We start from the raw sequence: 16,586 nt of genomic DNA, 5'->3' as shown, positions 1-16,586 counted from the left end.
GGAGAGGCCTTGGCTCTGTGCAAGCCCTGCTCAGAAATAACAAAATCATCTCTCTGTTGCCAACCCTGTCATCAGAGCAAATCCAGATCACAGCGCCATACTGGCCACTGTGACTCTAGCCCAGCCAAAACCAGCACAAGCTTTTAAAATAAGCTTGTCATGGGTAAACAATACCTATTACATAACCTAGTGTTTGCTTCTTGGTTGGGAACGTTACTGTCAGTGAAATTAGAGGAAAAGTTATTCTTAAGGAAGTGGCATTTTAAAAAATTTTCTGTTCGTAATACATGAGTCCATCTCTAAATGACAGTCAGAGTACAGTCATCTGTTTGGAGCTGTGTTACTGGTTTACTGTGTTTTTTGTGAATTTTATGAACAGTGATCTGTCCCCTGCAAGTGAAACACTTCAGGGGCAGCACAATGTAGTGTGCTGTACAAACAGTGGGATATTTCCTGTGGTATATCCTTGAAAAACTTGGCATCCTGTGGCCTAAGTTTCCTGAAGTGTAAAACTTAGGTAAATCTGATTCCTGTTTTTTTGTACCCAGGGTGAAAATTTGTGGTTTTTTGTGCCCAGGGTGGAAATTCCTATGAACCTCAGTTTTCCTTTTCAGACAGAAACACTGAGTTGTTTTGCCACAGTTAAGAATCAAATTTACACTTCTACAAAACTGCTTCTCAATTCTGGATGACGAGGTGGGGGGTGGAGGTAGCGAGTTGGGGAGGGAGAGTAAAGGAAAGAAAAAAGGGAAAAAACAAAAGAAAGGGAAGTGAATTAAACTGCCAAAGGTGTTTCCACAAAATAGTTGTATTCTGTGGTCCTATTGCTATCTTCAGGCTTCACACTACATCAGGTTTCCAAAGTTAAAAGTTGAGGCAGCTGTTTATAATTAGTGTAAATTACTGATCATAACAAATGTATTAAGGAGAGCAGGGTGACTTTTTGGTCCTTGGTGCTGAAGTTTTAAAGTGATGATGTGATTATGTTGCACTGCTTGTCTACATGTCATGTATGGATCACTTTTTTTCTGAGTATAATTTCTGACAAGCATCATGAAAACTTCACTTAAACAAAATTCAGTTACAAAATATTATTGAAGATAAAACCAAAATTAAGCAGAATACCTTACAACTGCTATATTTAAAGGTAGAAATTGGTATGATGATAGGAAAAAGGGGGTTTTAATGAAGCAGAGAAAAGAAAGATGATGGTGACAGGAGAAAAGTAGAAAAATTGTGACACACCCAGTGCCTATTGCATGTGAAGGAAAATTCATATGTCATTACATCAAAGTTTAAAAAATAAAAATCTTGACTCTGTATCTTAATTAGCTGAGACAAATATTTCCTGAAGAGCGACAGCTTATATAACAAATACCTGAAACACAGAGGCAATAAATATAATTTAGAGTGTCTGCTTGAAATAGTCTTTTTAAGAGTCTTGGTTTTTAATTATTCTTAATCCCTGCACTTACCTAGATACAACTTTTGCACAACAATCTAAATTAGATCTTGAAAAAGAAATGGGTTTTTACATGTCAAAAGATATTTAAGAATAAGATAAATGGGGCAGGGATGTAGTGAACATATGATCAATTTGAAGTTATTATTGTCTCAATATGGTCTCTGAAGCTCAATATTTTGCATCAGCTTTTTTTAGATAAAAGCAGTTTTAGTGCCTAACAGGGAATTGAAACATCAGTATTCGGTATGATACCTATGGGAAAAGTAAAAGACTACCAGGTGATCTTTGAGTTGGAAGCCTGGATTATTTACATTTGGAACACTCAAACCACGCTTTTAGTATCCAGTTTCAAATAAACTCACTAAAACACAGGATGTTCTGATGGAGAATGCTAAAACATGCTATGTGTGTTTTTTGAAAAAGCTGGAATACTGTAGGCAACCAAAAATGTTATTGATCTGACCTCTATAATCACATGTTTCACAGTTGTTATGATGAGGAGATATATGAATTCCAGAATTGAAAAGTCTGTCTTTACATCATAAGTTTTCCAAGGTTATAGGTTTGCAGCACTCTAATTAATCTACCTCTTATCTCTGATTGCTTTAAGACTAGAAAAATACAGGACATCCATGGGTCAGAAAAAAGTTGATTAATTTAATAGACCAGGTTTAGATCACTGACCTTCTTTCGTGCCAAAGCTAATCCAAAAGTAATAAAACCCAGATCTTGCATACTCAGCTGGGACTGTTGCTTTTGATTTCAATACTCTTTTGGCCTTATATGTATATTAAAGAGATGCTGAGTTGAAAACTTTGGTCTAGTAGTTTCTAGGATTTCTCATTGCCTTGCCACTTAAGTTGTGGCTTGGTAAGAAGGAATGAAGCGGCAGCCTAATTGAAAACCTGTACTTGTGTAATTACATTTCATAACAGCTGAGGTTATAAAGACTACTACTGCACTTTGCACTTGCTCTGATTTGCAGCTGCATCCTTATTCATATGTTTGAACTCTGAAGTGTGATGTTTTTCACACTAGGAAGAAAAAGCAGCTGTTGGTTGTTGTTGCTGTTGGGTTTTTTTGTATTTTTTTTTCTGGGTTATTTGCTTTTTTTCCTTGAGTGTAAATGAGTTATTAGCAGAAGCACAGTTTGTTTCAGCGTGTCTCTCTCTCCCAAGCATGGAATAGGAGAGAATCTTTGCTGCAAGTTACGTGCTTCAGAGAAGTAGAGAATGGACTTTCCTCTTCACCAGCTGCTGTTCAAAAACCCAGTTTTGCCCTTCAGCTTTTTTATCTTTATGGTTGCGTTGTATGGTCATGTGGTGGTTAATGTTTGTGATTGCCTACCTCAGGTGGCTGTTGCTCCTATTCCTTTGAATAGGAGGGATCAAAACCAGCCATGTTTATTGTTTTGGTACTTATTTACTCAAATACTTGGTTTTTTTTGCATTAAAAGAAATTGTGGTACAAAAAAAATTTTCTTTATTTGTGAAAGGTCTCAAGCATTCAGTGATAACCTGAAAGCTTGAAAACAAAAAGATTATTATGGCTGATCTCCTGTGTGGTTTTCAGATTTTCATTCAGGTAGGCAGGATAAACATATCAAAATGCACCTACTTCTATTTAATGGGGAAACAATAAAGGGGAAAAAAGTGATGAGATTCAGTGGAAACTTTTTTTTTCCTCCAGAGGTATTTTTTTGTCTTCACTGTGCTCTGTCTGGACCTTTCTGCAGGCACTTTCACACTCCTGTATGAATTAATGATTTGGGAAGTTATTTGAGATAAATGTAGAAGGATATCCTAAATTGATGTTCTTTGGTGGTTTTGCAATTAAAAGTGGTTTGCAATTGAGGAAAATCTTGCTGTTCCCTTAAAAACCACATAATAATCCCACAGCTATCAGAACTTTAGGAAAGAGAGAGCAGCAATACTGATGAGTTTTGCTGGATATTTGGAGAGAAACCCAAGGAGGACTTTGAAGAGAGATGTCAAAGTCAAATATCCTGTTACCTGTAACCTGTATATTTCGAGAGATTCAACACTAAAATATGTTTTCAACCATAGCCTATATGTGGAAAATTTGAGTTAGACAGGTTCCTTAGAAGGAAGCATTGCCAAGTCTTGTGTTATGCCAGTTGTTCTGGCAGCTGTGTGGTGAGGAAACTTCTGTGTTTAAATCTTACAAACTGTTGAAAGTCATGGAAAGTATTGATTGGCAGGCTGAACTAGAAATCCACTAATAGGGGACAGGGGGAAGACACCAGGCGGGTAAATTCTAAACTTGTTAGAACTCTGTAGATCCTTAATTAAAGTTAATATTGTGGCCCCTTTCTCCCTCCAGAACACAGTCAGACCTTGTGTCTATGCAGTACTTCCGCAATCAGATAAATAAGTAAGCTTTGACATGCTTCACAAAGAAAGAGGGGTTTCAAATATATTGGACTATAAATTCCGCATAAATGTTTAAATAGCAATTCTTCAGGAGTGTCAGTTGAAAGGTGATTTTGCTAGATCATCTATTAAAAAGATTTGAAGAACCAAAAGAACCTCATTAGAATCTGAATTTTATGGTATTTTTTCTTTAAAATCTTGGAATTTGTATTTCTGTTTTCTTAAAGGTTACTACAGTTTTTATGTCCTATGAGAATTTTAATTAGAGAGTATCAGCATCTGAAGATGCTGATAATAATTGTGACTTGGAGGGGGAGGGTTGAAAATGGACTTTTTCAGTAACCTAGATACCAGTCTTGTGATTCTTAATACATTGCTGATGTGGAACTGATAGTTTACCCATCCTAGAATTAGTAGGTGCCAATGTGTAATTCTGCATTTTTTTCTCTGTGTGCATGTGTGAGTATTTTGTTTCTGGATTTGGTAGGTTAGGGTTTGTTTGTTTTTTTTTTTTAAGGCCAAAAGCATAAAAACAGTGGGTTTAATTTAAAGATTCAAGGAGGAAGGCTTTAAGACATTTAAGAACCTGGCTGAAGGGAGAACAGTGATTTTTAGCAGCAAACTTCCTCCTGCATTGGTTTTTTTTTTTTATTTGCAAGGCTGGAGTTCCTCAGAGATTAATCTGTGGGCAGTTTTTCTGCCAAGGACATGAAGATATAAGCAAAGTATCAAAGGAAGGTGCCAGAGGGGATGGAAAGAGCTTGCTTATTATGGTAAATAGGGGCTGGAGAGGATTAGGATTGTTATCTAAATATAAAGCAGGTAAACATAATTTGAACTGGAGGTTAGTTTTGGCAGAGGCACAAATTGATCCAGACTGCCCTACTGCTTGAGATGAAGCTTGATAAGCTTATTGAAGGATTTAATTAGCGTGGTGTTTGCAACAATAGTAGGTTGAATATGGTGTCCCAACGGGGGGAATTGCATCCAGCTTTTTGTTACGACGTGAGATAACAGAGTTTTGTATGTCTTGTTTGGTGTCATCCTAATACACAACTTGATATCTAAGAATTGTCTTGCCAAATGCTGACTTTTTTCCCTCTGTCTTCTGAATTGCTCTTCTTTTTTCTCTCCTCAAGGGCTTGGATGATATTAGATCAATACAGGAAGAAGTCAAAGCTTTTCCGTACAAAAGTTCTGTTAGCTCCACTTGGGGACGATTTCCGCTACACCGAGAGCTCTGAATGGGATCAGCAGTACCAGAATTATCAGAAGCTGTTTGATTATATGAATTCTCGTCCTGAGTGGCATGTTAAGGTAACTACAGCACATTTTCTGGTTTGTTGAGAAAACAGTATTTCCCAATATTCTGTGATTCTTCATGGAAAAAGTAATTGTGGTTAGGTTTGGATGTTTTTTCAAATGTGAATCTTTATATATTATTTAACAGCAGATTGATGTGTCTTGGTAGCTTACATTTTTTTTACCTTTACTGCCTTCTCTCCCCCCCAAACAAAAACGTTGCTATTAATAATATTGGCTTGAAAACTATAGATAGCTTCCAAACTAGATTAATTTGAAGAGTAGCTAGTAGGTTTAATTGTTTTCTCAGATTGTTTTCACAAGCTTCAGGCATTGTTACTTAAGACTCACAGACATTGTTAATTCAAACTATTGTATTTTCTTATTAGAAGTTGAAGAAGGTTTTGCTGCTTTATTTGTGTCCTCTTGGTTTTACATCCCAAAACAAACCAAAAAGTCTTAAGAGATGCCATTGCTGGCACATGTTGTTGAATATGATAAAATCTGAGACTGAGCTGGCTACAGAAGGACTGAGTATATTAACACAATTATCAGAGGAGGTGCACTTCAAATCAACAATTTTGTGTAAGAGTTAAAACACACATTCATATGCCCTAATGTGTACTTCTTGAAGTACGAGGAGGCCCTAGGGACTTCTGGTACTATAAATATTCTCTGTATTCTGACAGCTTCTCATCATCTTTCAGCATGACATTAACAAATGGGGGCCACAACCTTGGGTTTTTTGAATGTTACCTGAGAGTGCACTTTTGCTTGCTTTCACATTTAGGCTTTTTTTTTAACCTGGTCTGATATCTTTCATATGGTTTGTGCGTGCATCTGTTTTTCCTTATATTTTCTGAGACCTCCCCGATTCTTCCAACTGTCCATTGGAGTAGTGTCTGTAGTATGTTATTACTTTCTGCTGACTTCTGGACTTGTATTCTGCATAAGAAAGATGATTTCTTGGGATTATATTTTATCTGAAAACTCAATTTTATGTCTTTCCTGTGGGATGTGGATGACATGATGTATGGTGAAGGACCACTTTGTCCTGCTGGAGGGAGGCAGACCTGCAGAGTACTCTTCAATTTTCTTTAATCTAAAGCCTATCTTTGAAAACTTAAGCTTGCTGCTATCACTACCTTTACTTCTGTCAAAAATGTGTTTACTGTGCAGGTAATTACTCTTTGAATACTAACAGCAACATATTTTCTGTAGTTCTTACTAACCTGGGCTGGATGATTTTGTCTCTGGGGCAAAAACTGAAGGCTCTGAAGTCATTCTTCAAGAACCAGTGCTGTCCTAAGATCTCTGAAAGTTCCTCTTCTGAAAGGTTCTGCTCAGCCCATTGTCAAGGATTCTAGCAGTCTACTTCATTAGGCTGGTCACATTAACCCTTGGTTCCCTCACGGAAGTATCTGACCCTTTTTATGGTTTTTAATACCCAGACAAAAAGAAACAAAATCCTCTGTGTCTGCTGCTTCACATCTAGGGTATTTTGATCAGCTGGAACACTGTTGGCATCAGAGCATTTCTCCTTTCCATTTTGTTCAGATACTTAGGTTTTCCTCTCTCTGTTCTTGTTACTCTTTTTTTTCTTTCTTAGTTGTTTGTTGCCTGTCTGTTGGGGTTTTTTTTGGGTTTTTCTGCTTTGGTTTGATTTTTTGTTTTGTTTGAAACTGATGTCATTTATTCTCGAAAATATGAGCTTAAATGGAGACACATTTTCTTTCTTTCACACTCTTCTGCACTTTCCCTAGTGGAATGTAACTCCACAGGCAAGCAACAGGGCATGCTCAGCTATGTAATAATCTAGATTATATAAAGGAAGAGTTCACATTTCTTCCTGAAGTGCTGAGATGCCTGGGATATTACTGCTTACACAAGGGAGTGCCTACTCTGCCTTTCTGATCTGAAGGGAGATTTACTCTTTCAGACAGCTCTTTGTGATGTTTATCTAGTGGATATGTCTGTTAGCACTGAGATTCTCCTGCCAGCCACTATTCTGTTCTAAAAGTGTGTGGTACATCACTGTAAAACATACCTATTTTGCTCTTGAGGAATTCAATCTCCCATTCAGAGATTTCCTTTACATCTATTATACATAAATTGAGCTGAGTCTTTTACTATGCCAATAGAAGACTCTACCTGGTTATTCCACTATTTTCATTCACCTGACTTCGATGCTTCCTCTGGTGAGGGTTTACTCCTCTGATTCAATGCAGAAGTGAGATCGTCTCTGTGTCTTCTCTTGGTGTGTTGGTTTTGTTTGTTATTTTCTACTTGCAGGTGCCTATGATAGTGAGGGAAAAGAGCAAGTATCCTAAAAGAGCCTGATAAGACAAAGTTTACTAACAGTGGGATTTCAGGGGCAATATGTATCTTTCTTTGCTTTACTGCCATTTAAACTGGCAAGTTACTATATTGTCTCCACCTAACGAATACTTGGAATATGTGAACGACTTTGAAGTGAAAGTGTTTGGGGTTTTTAAAAGATTAAAAAGTGTGATTTTGTTGTCACAGTGATAGTCTGATACTCCTTATATTCCAAGTAATTTTGAAAAAGATTTTTAATAAAACTTGATTTTATAAATTCCAACATGCTATATTGTATACTTGTTGTTAAACATAATAATAGTAATGGGAAATAAAGTTACTTGATATTATCATTATAGTTTACGGTGGTGGTATTTCTGGTAACATAATGTGGTCTTCTGTCCTGTTCCAGCTTCCATTAATTTTTTTTATACCTTCATTTGAAATCCATTTTGCCATCTATGCTTCTTTAACAACATTTCTCAATAGTAACAACATTGATGCCAATCATTTATTTACTCTTTTTTTTGTTCCCCTGAATCTTAAGGATACCAGTCTTTGACCTACCCTGTCAAGATCTGCTATTACCATGCCACAGCATTTTTAAAAATGACCAGAAGATAATTAATTAATTTTTTTTGCTCCCACATGTTACATTTCTTAATGCAATTTCTTTGTACAGAATTTAAGGAATCAACTTCTGAAAACAAATGCTGATTTCTTTTTTTTTTGATGAAAAGTAATCTTTTGGGTTAAGCAAGATCTGGAGCACAAGAGAGCTAATTTTGAAAACAGGATTAGGAGAACTATGTTTTTGTTGCATTACAAAAATTTCTTCCTTAGCCCAGACAGCTACTTGGGTAATATTGAGTTGTTGCTTAGCTTGCGTATCACTGACTTACTCGTAAGATATGAAACAATGCTTCACTTGTTTGTTGACATTTAGATATTATTTTATATATCTATTTAAATAATAATAGTAAAAAAATAACATATCTTGAGTTGTAGAATGGTTTTGGTTGGAGGAGACCTTTAGAACGGTCTCGTTCAACTGCCCTGTAATGAGCAGAGAGAAAGCAGAGACACTTTCAAAGATTGCCCCAGAGTCCCATCCAATTCAGCCTTGAGTGTTCCCAGAGATGGGGCATCCACAGCCTCTGGGGGCACCTTGGGTGTATCGCCTCTCTCTCGTATTAAAAGTTGTCTTCATATCTAGTCTGAATCTATCCTCTTTTAGTTTAAAACCATTACCTCTTGTTTTAGCACAAGAGGTCCAACTAAAAGCCTGTCCCTATCTTAGTTGCAAGGGCCCTTTCTGTACTGAAAGGCTACAGCAAGGTGTCCCCAGAGCCTTCTCCTCTACAGGCTGAACAACCACACCTCTCTCAACCTTTCCTCAGAGGGAAGGTGTTTCTTTGGCCACTTTTGTGACTCTTCTCTGGACAGGCTCCCACAGATCCATCTCTCTCTTGTACTGAATTGATATGCCTTTTTTGAAAATATTTCTTGTATTGAGTTTTGAAATGCTATCCAGCTTGTCTGAAAAGTGTGCAGGGGAACTTTAAAATTTTTTAGGATAGGTTTTCTGCTGTAAATCTGCTGGAAGAGTTGTGTGTTTCTGAAGTGTATATGGAACCAAGCATATTCATTGTCTCTGTATTTTCTGCATAATGAAAATGGAACTTTGTTACAGTAATTTTAATTTTCATTCAGGCCCAGTTTGGAACTTTATCTGATTACTTTGAAGCTCTGCTCAAAGAAAGCAATTTGGGTGAAAAGAGCAGCAATTCACTTTTTCCCGTTTTAAGTGGAGACTTCTTCACCTATGCAGACAGAGATCATCATTACTGGAGTGGGTACTTTACATCACGACCCTTTTATAAACGCCTGGACAGAGTCTTGGAATCCTACATAAGGTAAATCCTGCCATCCAGTACATTCATAATGTGTTTCTTGGCACACAGGAGAGATTAATGTGTAAGTATTTGTCATGGTTTAACCTCAGGCAGCCCCCTGCTCGCTCCCCCACCAGCAGGATCTTGAGCAGAATTGGAAGGGTGAAGGCTACAAAACAGCCTGGAATGTTGAGTACCAAGTGGTCTAAGACTACTGTTCTTCTGAAAGCTGTCTGCATCTTCTTTAAAGGAAAAAAATTGTTGCTGAATTTTGGTAATTGAGTATTTAAACGGTTCTCCCTTGTAGCAGACATATGATGATTTAACTGCGTTATAGAACTCCAGAAGGAAATCCAGGGCAGATGGATGCGATGTAAATCCTGAACATTCCATGTATAGCCTTCCTGAAGGATTACAATTTTTTTTGCTGTAATGGATGCTGCAGTATCCAACGGGCAAGAAAGGTGTGGAAAGTGGCATTTCCAAGCAAGCTTGGAAAGTAGTGTTTTGGAGGCAGATACGAGTACCTTTAAAAAGAGGAACTGTATCTAGCAGAGCTTGTTTTATTTCTTCCCAGGAATCCAGTTTTTACTGTGGTAATGTGGATGATTCATCACAGGAATCTTTAATTTTCAGTGAAAATAATGTTGTTTAATACTGCTGTTGGAGAAGTCAAGATGCACAAGAGAACAGGAATAGAAGGACAGATAATATTTTTATAAATTCAATTATCTAGCTAATTGTTTTTTTCAGTTTAGATTAATTTCCTTTCTGTTTCTTAAAATGCACCAAGGATTTAATTTCATTCAGCTTCATCATAGTCTATTTTTTCAAGATTTTTAGTTTTGGTTACTTAATTGTCGTTTTCCTGTTTTTTATTACATAGATTACAGAAAATTTCATATGAGTTTGTTTGTAGTATTTAAAACTTTACATTAATAAAGAGATTCCTTAATTTAAATGTTTCAGTTGCCTTCAACTTCTGAAAAAGGTATAGGTAAAGAATCTCTGGAGAAACACTAATCTGTCAATGCTCTTATGTATTAAAGTATAGTTTTAAAAAGTACCTGGGAAGTTTTTAGTTTTTCATTATCCTTTGTAAATAAGATCTAAGGAAAAAATGCATAGATGTGTTCTCATTTTTTTAATATAAGGTTTTTTGTCAGTGTTGTTTTCAGAAACCATGAGAATCTTCATGAGGGTCGCATTAGCTATGAGAACAGCAGGAGTAGGGTTTTTATCTTTTTTTATTTCTTTAAAGTCAAAGGGAATACAGTAGGATCGTATTTAATCCTCAAATTCATGATAATTATTTCCATAGTATGTTTGAGCTCACATCCCTCTATCTGGTGTATGCTCATGTTTGTGAGAGAAGGAGCCATGAACAGAAGGTAAATATGTGTGTGTGTGCTCTTTACCAAGGATGAAGGTTTTTAATTTCCAGCAGTACCTGAATTAAGCAGCACTTCCCTGTTACATAATAGCCAGGAGATAATGTTCAGCCCCAGGACCCAATAAGAAAACTAACCATTTAAGCAAGAGAAGAGTTGGTTGTTTAAGGTTTTTCCTGTTTGAAAAGAGTTTTTTTGGGAGTTGTGTAGTAAAGAAGTGTAAGAAAGCTTAAGGATTTTATAATGGAGATTGACAGTGATTTGAGTCATTACTGACTTTTTAATCTTAAGTGAGAGATGGATGGATGGATGGACGGATGGATGGATTGAAGGAGTTTAAAGAGTGATATAATATGTGACCAGAAGTTTATTTAATGCAATGAAAAGATTTAAAGAACAGCAGCATAGTTTGAGACAAGTTAGGGACACAATTTTTTGTTTTATTGGTTACTGATGTGAACAGGGAAAAATTACAGTAAATCTGCAAAAAAAAAAATTGAACTAATTTATAAGGTGAATACTAGTGATACTTCTAACTATGCAGATGGATAGAAAATACTACACCTTGAGAGTTCAAAATCTCTTGGAAATATTATTTATTTAGGTTAAATAGAAGCTGGACCTAGGTAAGGTAAGTTAGTGCAGGCCTTGACAAATAAGTGAAGCAAATTTTGGTCTATTTGCTGTGTCCTATCAGGGACAGGTGCTACAAATTAAAATGAAACTGAAAATTCCTGAAAATTGTATTAGGTCATCTGCAGTAGTTTGAAACAGATGTGAGAAAACCAAGGCTTTATACAGCTTATATGAAAAGGTATTAGATGCTTACCTATAAGCCAAAGTGTTCTCTAATACAGTGTGTATTTCTGAGTGTCTTTCATCATTGAACATTGAACCTTTTTAGCATTTAGGATATGGAAGGAAAATTCTGCATCTGAGAGATGTCCCTATTAATAAAAAAGAAAATTAAATTAAAATTATTTGTGGGGAAGAAAATCTCACTTTATTTAAAGGACTAAAATTTGTTGTGTTCTCTTCTTTATAGCAAAGTTAGGTCAGTGTTAAGTGACTAACTTGATTTTTTAAAAAGAGGTAGCATGCTTTAGAACAGGGCTTATTCACTAGATGAATGAGCGTCTGATGACTTTTTTTCAACTAAAATATTTTCATTTTTCTTTCAAATTAAGCTGCAAGAGGACAAAGTAGCAGGGATTTGTAGAAGTAGGAATTTGCATTAAGTAACATTTAAATTACAGTGATTAAGGTTAATCTAGCACTGGTAATTAAATATAGGACTTAAAACTTCTTAACACCTTGATTTTGTATGTAGTTTATGAGCAATTATCTAACTGGTAGGAGCAAAATCTTCACCTGCTCATGAAATATTGACAATATGAGAATAATTTAGGCTGCTATATGTATAGTGCACCTTTCAGTTTACTTGGGTACATGGTAGCTGCAGGTTTTAGATAACTGTTACCTATGTGTTGTATAAAGATGAAGAGAAAATTAAATTGGGAGGAATTTTTCATGTTAACAATTAATACCATGCATAGTCTAAAAACCAAGGGGTTTTTTATTAAGTTTTTTGTTTTATGTAGTTTAAAATTCAACACATGCCCTCACTGACAACTTTGGTAAATAAAAGATTTGACTTATTTTTCTTTTCTTTTTAATTTATTACTTGCAGGCCTAGAAGTTAACATTACTAGAAAAATATGTTGTTGTGATTTCTTCACTTTTTATGTCATTAACCTGTATCATCTTTGTTGCTTCAAGTACTCGAGAAATGTTCATTAACCTCTAATAAATTTTGAAAAATAATCTGACACTTTTCAGACTTGCAAAAAGAGAACTATAACGTTTTAGGAGAAGATAGGAAAAAAGTTAACAGATGTTTTCCCAGAATTTATGCAGGCATTTTTGTCAGTTAAATATCCATAATAACGGGCAATCATGGGGATATTTTTTGAAAAATAAATTTAGATTCTCATAAAGCAAGTGCAAATCTAGTGGCAATATTTTAGTGCTAGGTTTTTGCGGCAGAAGTAGAAGAGAAAGGCTCTGCATTCTGTTCAATGTAAGGGTTTTGGAATCCAGTGTTCTCTCCAGGTGACTACGTAGTGAGCAGGTGCATGAGATGGTTAAGCCTTTAGATTAGAAGAATTTAGTTTGCTTTAAGTGCAAATGACAGAATAGATATTCATTAGTATACAGATTAATATTTTTATTTAAAGCAAATTTATTTGATTAATAAGTCGTTTTTTGAAATGGAAATTGTATGCTTCTTGTAAGGCACTCTATCCATGCTGTGAGGTTTTAGGACCAATTCCATATACCTCTCACACATTTATGACTGTGTATTTTAGTTTGCACTGTCATATTTTTATTTTAAAAATCCATTTTCCACCACAGAAGTCTGGCAGGAAGCTACAGTATGGAGATATGATAAAATGTGCAAGAACAAGGTTTATAGAGCTTATGGAACTATTTACCATTTATTCTTCAGATGAAGCATGTATTGCTTTTTACATTTTAACTCTGTAAAAATACTTGATTATTCTCTGCAATTCCAGGGCAGCTGAAATTCTCTATTCCTTGGCTTTAGTACAGTCCAGTAAATCTGAGAAGATGAGTGTATTTCCTTCTGTGGATAACTATAAATTGCTGACAGAGGCTAGAAGGAACCTTGGACTCTTCCAGCACCATGATGCTATTACAGGAACAGCCAAAGATTGGGTAGTTGTGGATTATGGCACCAGGTAATTTATTATATATACATAAACTTAAATCTTGATCTCCTTTTGCATTTTTAAAACTGAAGTGTTTATTTCAGACATACAGATTTGATACAGACACGTACTCCTCTGAAAGTGTAGAGGTGCTCTACATGAGAAGTAGATTTGATTACCCGTGCTCTTCATTTACAGTATTTTTGAACCCTCTGAATAAGAATTTGGTGTCCAAACAAAATTTTGATATTTCAAAAGGTAGACACATTACTGAGATTTCCTTAATGACAGAATTTTTCTGCAGTAAGTAGGAGAAGTTTTTGTATTTCTCTGCCGTAAGCAATAATCAAAGATGTGCTAATTTAAGCATATATTCTTTGGAAAATCCCACACCCTCTGTAGTCTACCTATCTTAAAAGTGGGAAATCTTTTTTGTGTTGAAAATCTTCTACTTAACTTGTCTGTCATTGTTTATTGTCTCATCTGGGAGGTATTTCTAAGTATTGAGAAATTACTCTGCTAGCATCTTCATAGAATTTTTTTGAGAACTTTGCATGATATATGTATGTCTGTGTATACACATGCTTTAATTATGGGTTTGTTCAGAAAATTGATTCATATTGGAAGGTTAAGAACTAGTAAATTTGATTAATTGAGGTGATGATGGTAGACTGATGATAGAACATGTTCATTAAATAAGTAATTGTTTTAAATGCATCTAAAATACTCTTGTTTAAAACTATTTCATGACAAGTATTTTTAAATTCCATACTTTTAATCTACTGTATCATAAGTATTCACAATGCACTTAGTTATGAGAGAGTGAAATAAAGGCTTTTTTCACTTTACAAATAAAATTATCCAGCTCTCTGTCTTTAGTAATTTGTGGGCATCCTGGTAGTTTATATAGTTTATAGCTTATATTTTTTGTGTTTCTGATTGTTCTCTTAATCCTGTGTAAACACAGTCTTGACTTTCTGACCAATGTTTCAGGCTTGTCTCCACTATAGAAACTGAAAATCAAATATACAAATTGCAAACTTTCCTAAGATTAGCATTTTGAAAAAGCACTTGGCATTCTGAGAATACACCTTTGGTAGCACAGCATACAGGAGGAGATGTACCTCACTTTCAGTATGCAAGACAAGAATATAATTAAGAATATTTCTGCATTTTTCAGGCTGGTCACCCATTGCTACTAACTGTTCTTAATTTCATGCTATATTGATGCTAAAATTCTTATTTATTTTTCTCCAACTCATATTTTTGAGTTCTTTAATGTTTTTAAATTTCGATGTTACAACATTGAATAAAACCAATTGAAAGCTAATTATTATTTTAAATGTTTTAACAGGCTTTTCCATTCAATAATGAATTTGAAGAAAGTAATAATTGACTCTGTTCATATTCTTATCCTAAAAGACAAAAGTGCTTATAACTATGACACAGCAACTCCGCTCCTGAAAATGGTGAGCTCTCTTCCTTGATTTTTTCCAAAAATGAAATGTGAACTATGTCAAACTAAATTTACACCTAATGCCTTCTCAGAAATGTGCTACTTATCACTCTTCGCATTAACCAAAGACATTAGAAATTAAAAAGTGAACATGTCAGCAGTTGATACTGAAAAAAAACCCCACACAGCTAAAGGAAAGGGACTTATTTTGTTGCCCTTTTTGAGTTAGATAGTAAAAGTGGGTGTTCTAATTTTCTTGTGGGCATAAATGTGTTGGTGACTTAAGGGATATACATAAGTGAATATATAACATTATGCAGTCCTGTAATTTGACTTCGCTTCACAGAGGAACTTAAGAAGTGTGGGAAGAAGAAAATTCCCATCCCTGACAGAAATCTAACCTTAGTTTGCAAGATTAGGTCAAGACAATACCTTGTGCTCTTTTTACTTTGCGGAAATTATTTGAAACAGGAGTGTTAAATGAAATGGATGATAAAGTCAGCAATGGATCCTCATGTATCATTTTGAGACCTATTTTACGGTAAAGAACACCTTGAAGAAACACACTTGCTAATATTGCTTCCTTTCAGAATTCTTAGTTTCTTCACTTTCTGAGCAAAATTGCTCTTCTGTGACAGCTATGAATTTTTAGGAAGTCTACTTAGTGCATTTACCCTGAAGGTAGACAAAATGAGATGCTTTAAGTTCTTTGTGCATAAGCACAGCAGAATTAAGACAGTCTTTATGATATGATTATCTCACACTTCTGACATAATAAACATGACATACATTCTACTGATTTAGTTGTGCCAGGTGTGTCATATCTTGAACGATTCTTCCAGTCACATGTATACATAAAAAAATTTTGTTAAAATAGTTTTTTATACTTTTTATTACTTTTATATCAATATATATGTATAAATATATGCTGCATGTGTATGCTACATGCTTGTGTGTCACAAATATATTAATTTTTCTCCTCTTTGGAAAATGAATCTGCACTTTTATAAAGTAGGAATATTTTGAAGGCATTCATGGGATGAAGGTTTTACTCCTGCTCTGAAATATATTGGAAGATGTTGTGATGTTACATTTTACTAAACTTTTGTTGTTCCTGTTCTTCATCAGTCTGGATTAACACCACTGCATTGTAGAAGTACTAATTGCTGTTTCAACTGTATATTGCCTAGGAGCATACTAATTCAATAAGCTATTATTACCACTGTGAAAGCAGAGATTAAAAAGGAAGTTGTTATTGCAATGAATTTATTGTGTCTATATAAAACAAAAAAATAGGGTGATTACAAAAGCAGATTAAGATTTATCCGTTTGCCACACAATATCTGCAGTGTATCATTAATCTGGTATCTCCGCTATGCATTGGAAATAGCAACAAAAGCTTTTTAATGTGGGATTTGTAGATTGCTAACAGGAGAACTTCAGGATACTTACAGAACACCTCTGCAATAAAGTGGAAGTTCAAAGGCATTCATTTTGGAGTTGTATTTTGGTGGCTGATGGAAGCTGACATCAGGAATTGCTCAGAGATGGGCATTCGGAATGAATGTCAAGAGAGTTGAGGAAGACAAATTATGAAGACTGTAAGACTGAGAGTGGCTGCTGTTTTTGAGGG

The 16,586-nt window shown here is 35.2% G+C and overlaps 1 protein-coding gene across 1 annotated transcript in view; it reads left to right on the top strand.

Moving 5' to 3' along the window:
• The window catches only part of MAN2A1 (mannosidase alpha class 2A member 1), a 106,642-nt gene that overhangs the window by 33,486 nt on the left and 56,570 nt on the right, over positions 1–16,586 (top strand). The window contains exons 8-11 of the mRNA XM_030968006.1: positions 4,998–5,175; positions 9,193–9,395; positions 13,342–13,527; positions 14,852–14,966. Coding sequence (XP_030823866.1) covers positions 4,998–5,175; positions 9,193–9,395; positions 13,342–13,527; positions 14,852–14,966 — 682 coding nt within the window. The remainder of the gene's footprint in view (positions 1–4,997; positions 5,176–9,192; positions 9,396–13,341; positions 13,528–14,851; positions 14,967–16,586) is intronic.

The sequence above is a fragment of the Camarhynchus parvulus genome, chromosome Z, assembly GCF_901933205.1.
Source record: "Camarhynchus parvulus chromosome Z, STF_HiC, whole genome shotgun sequence".
In the NCBI taxonomy this organism is placed as follows: Eukaryota; Metazoa; Chordata; class Aves; order Passeriformes; family Thraupidae; genus Camarhynchus; species Camarhynchus parvulus.
The sequence above is the reverse complement of the archived record's forward strand: the minus strand, read 5'-3'. Positions and strand labels throughout refer to the sequence as shown.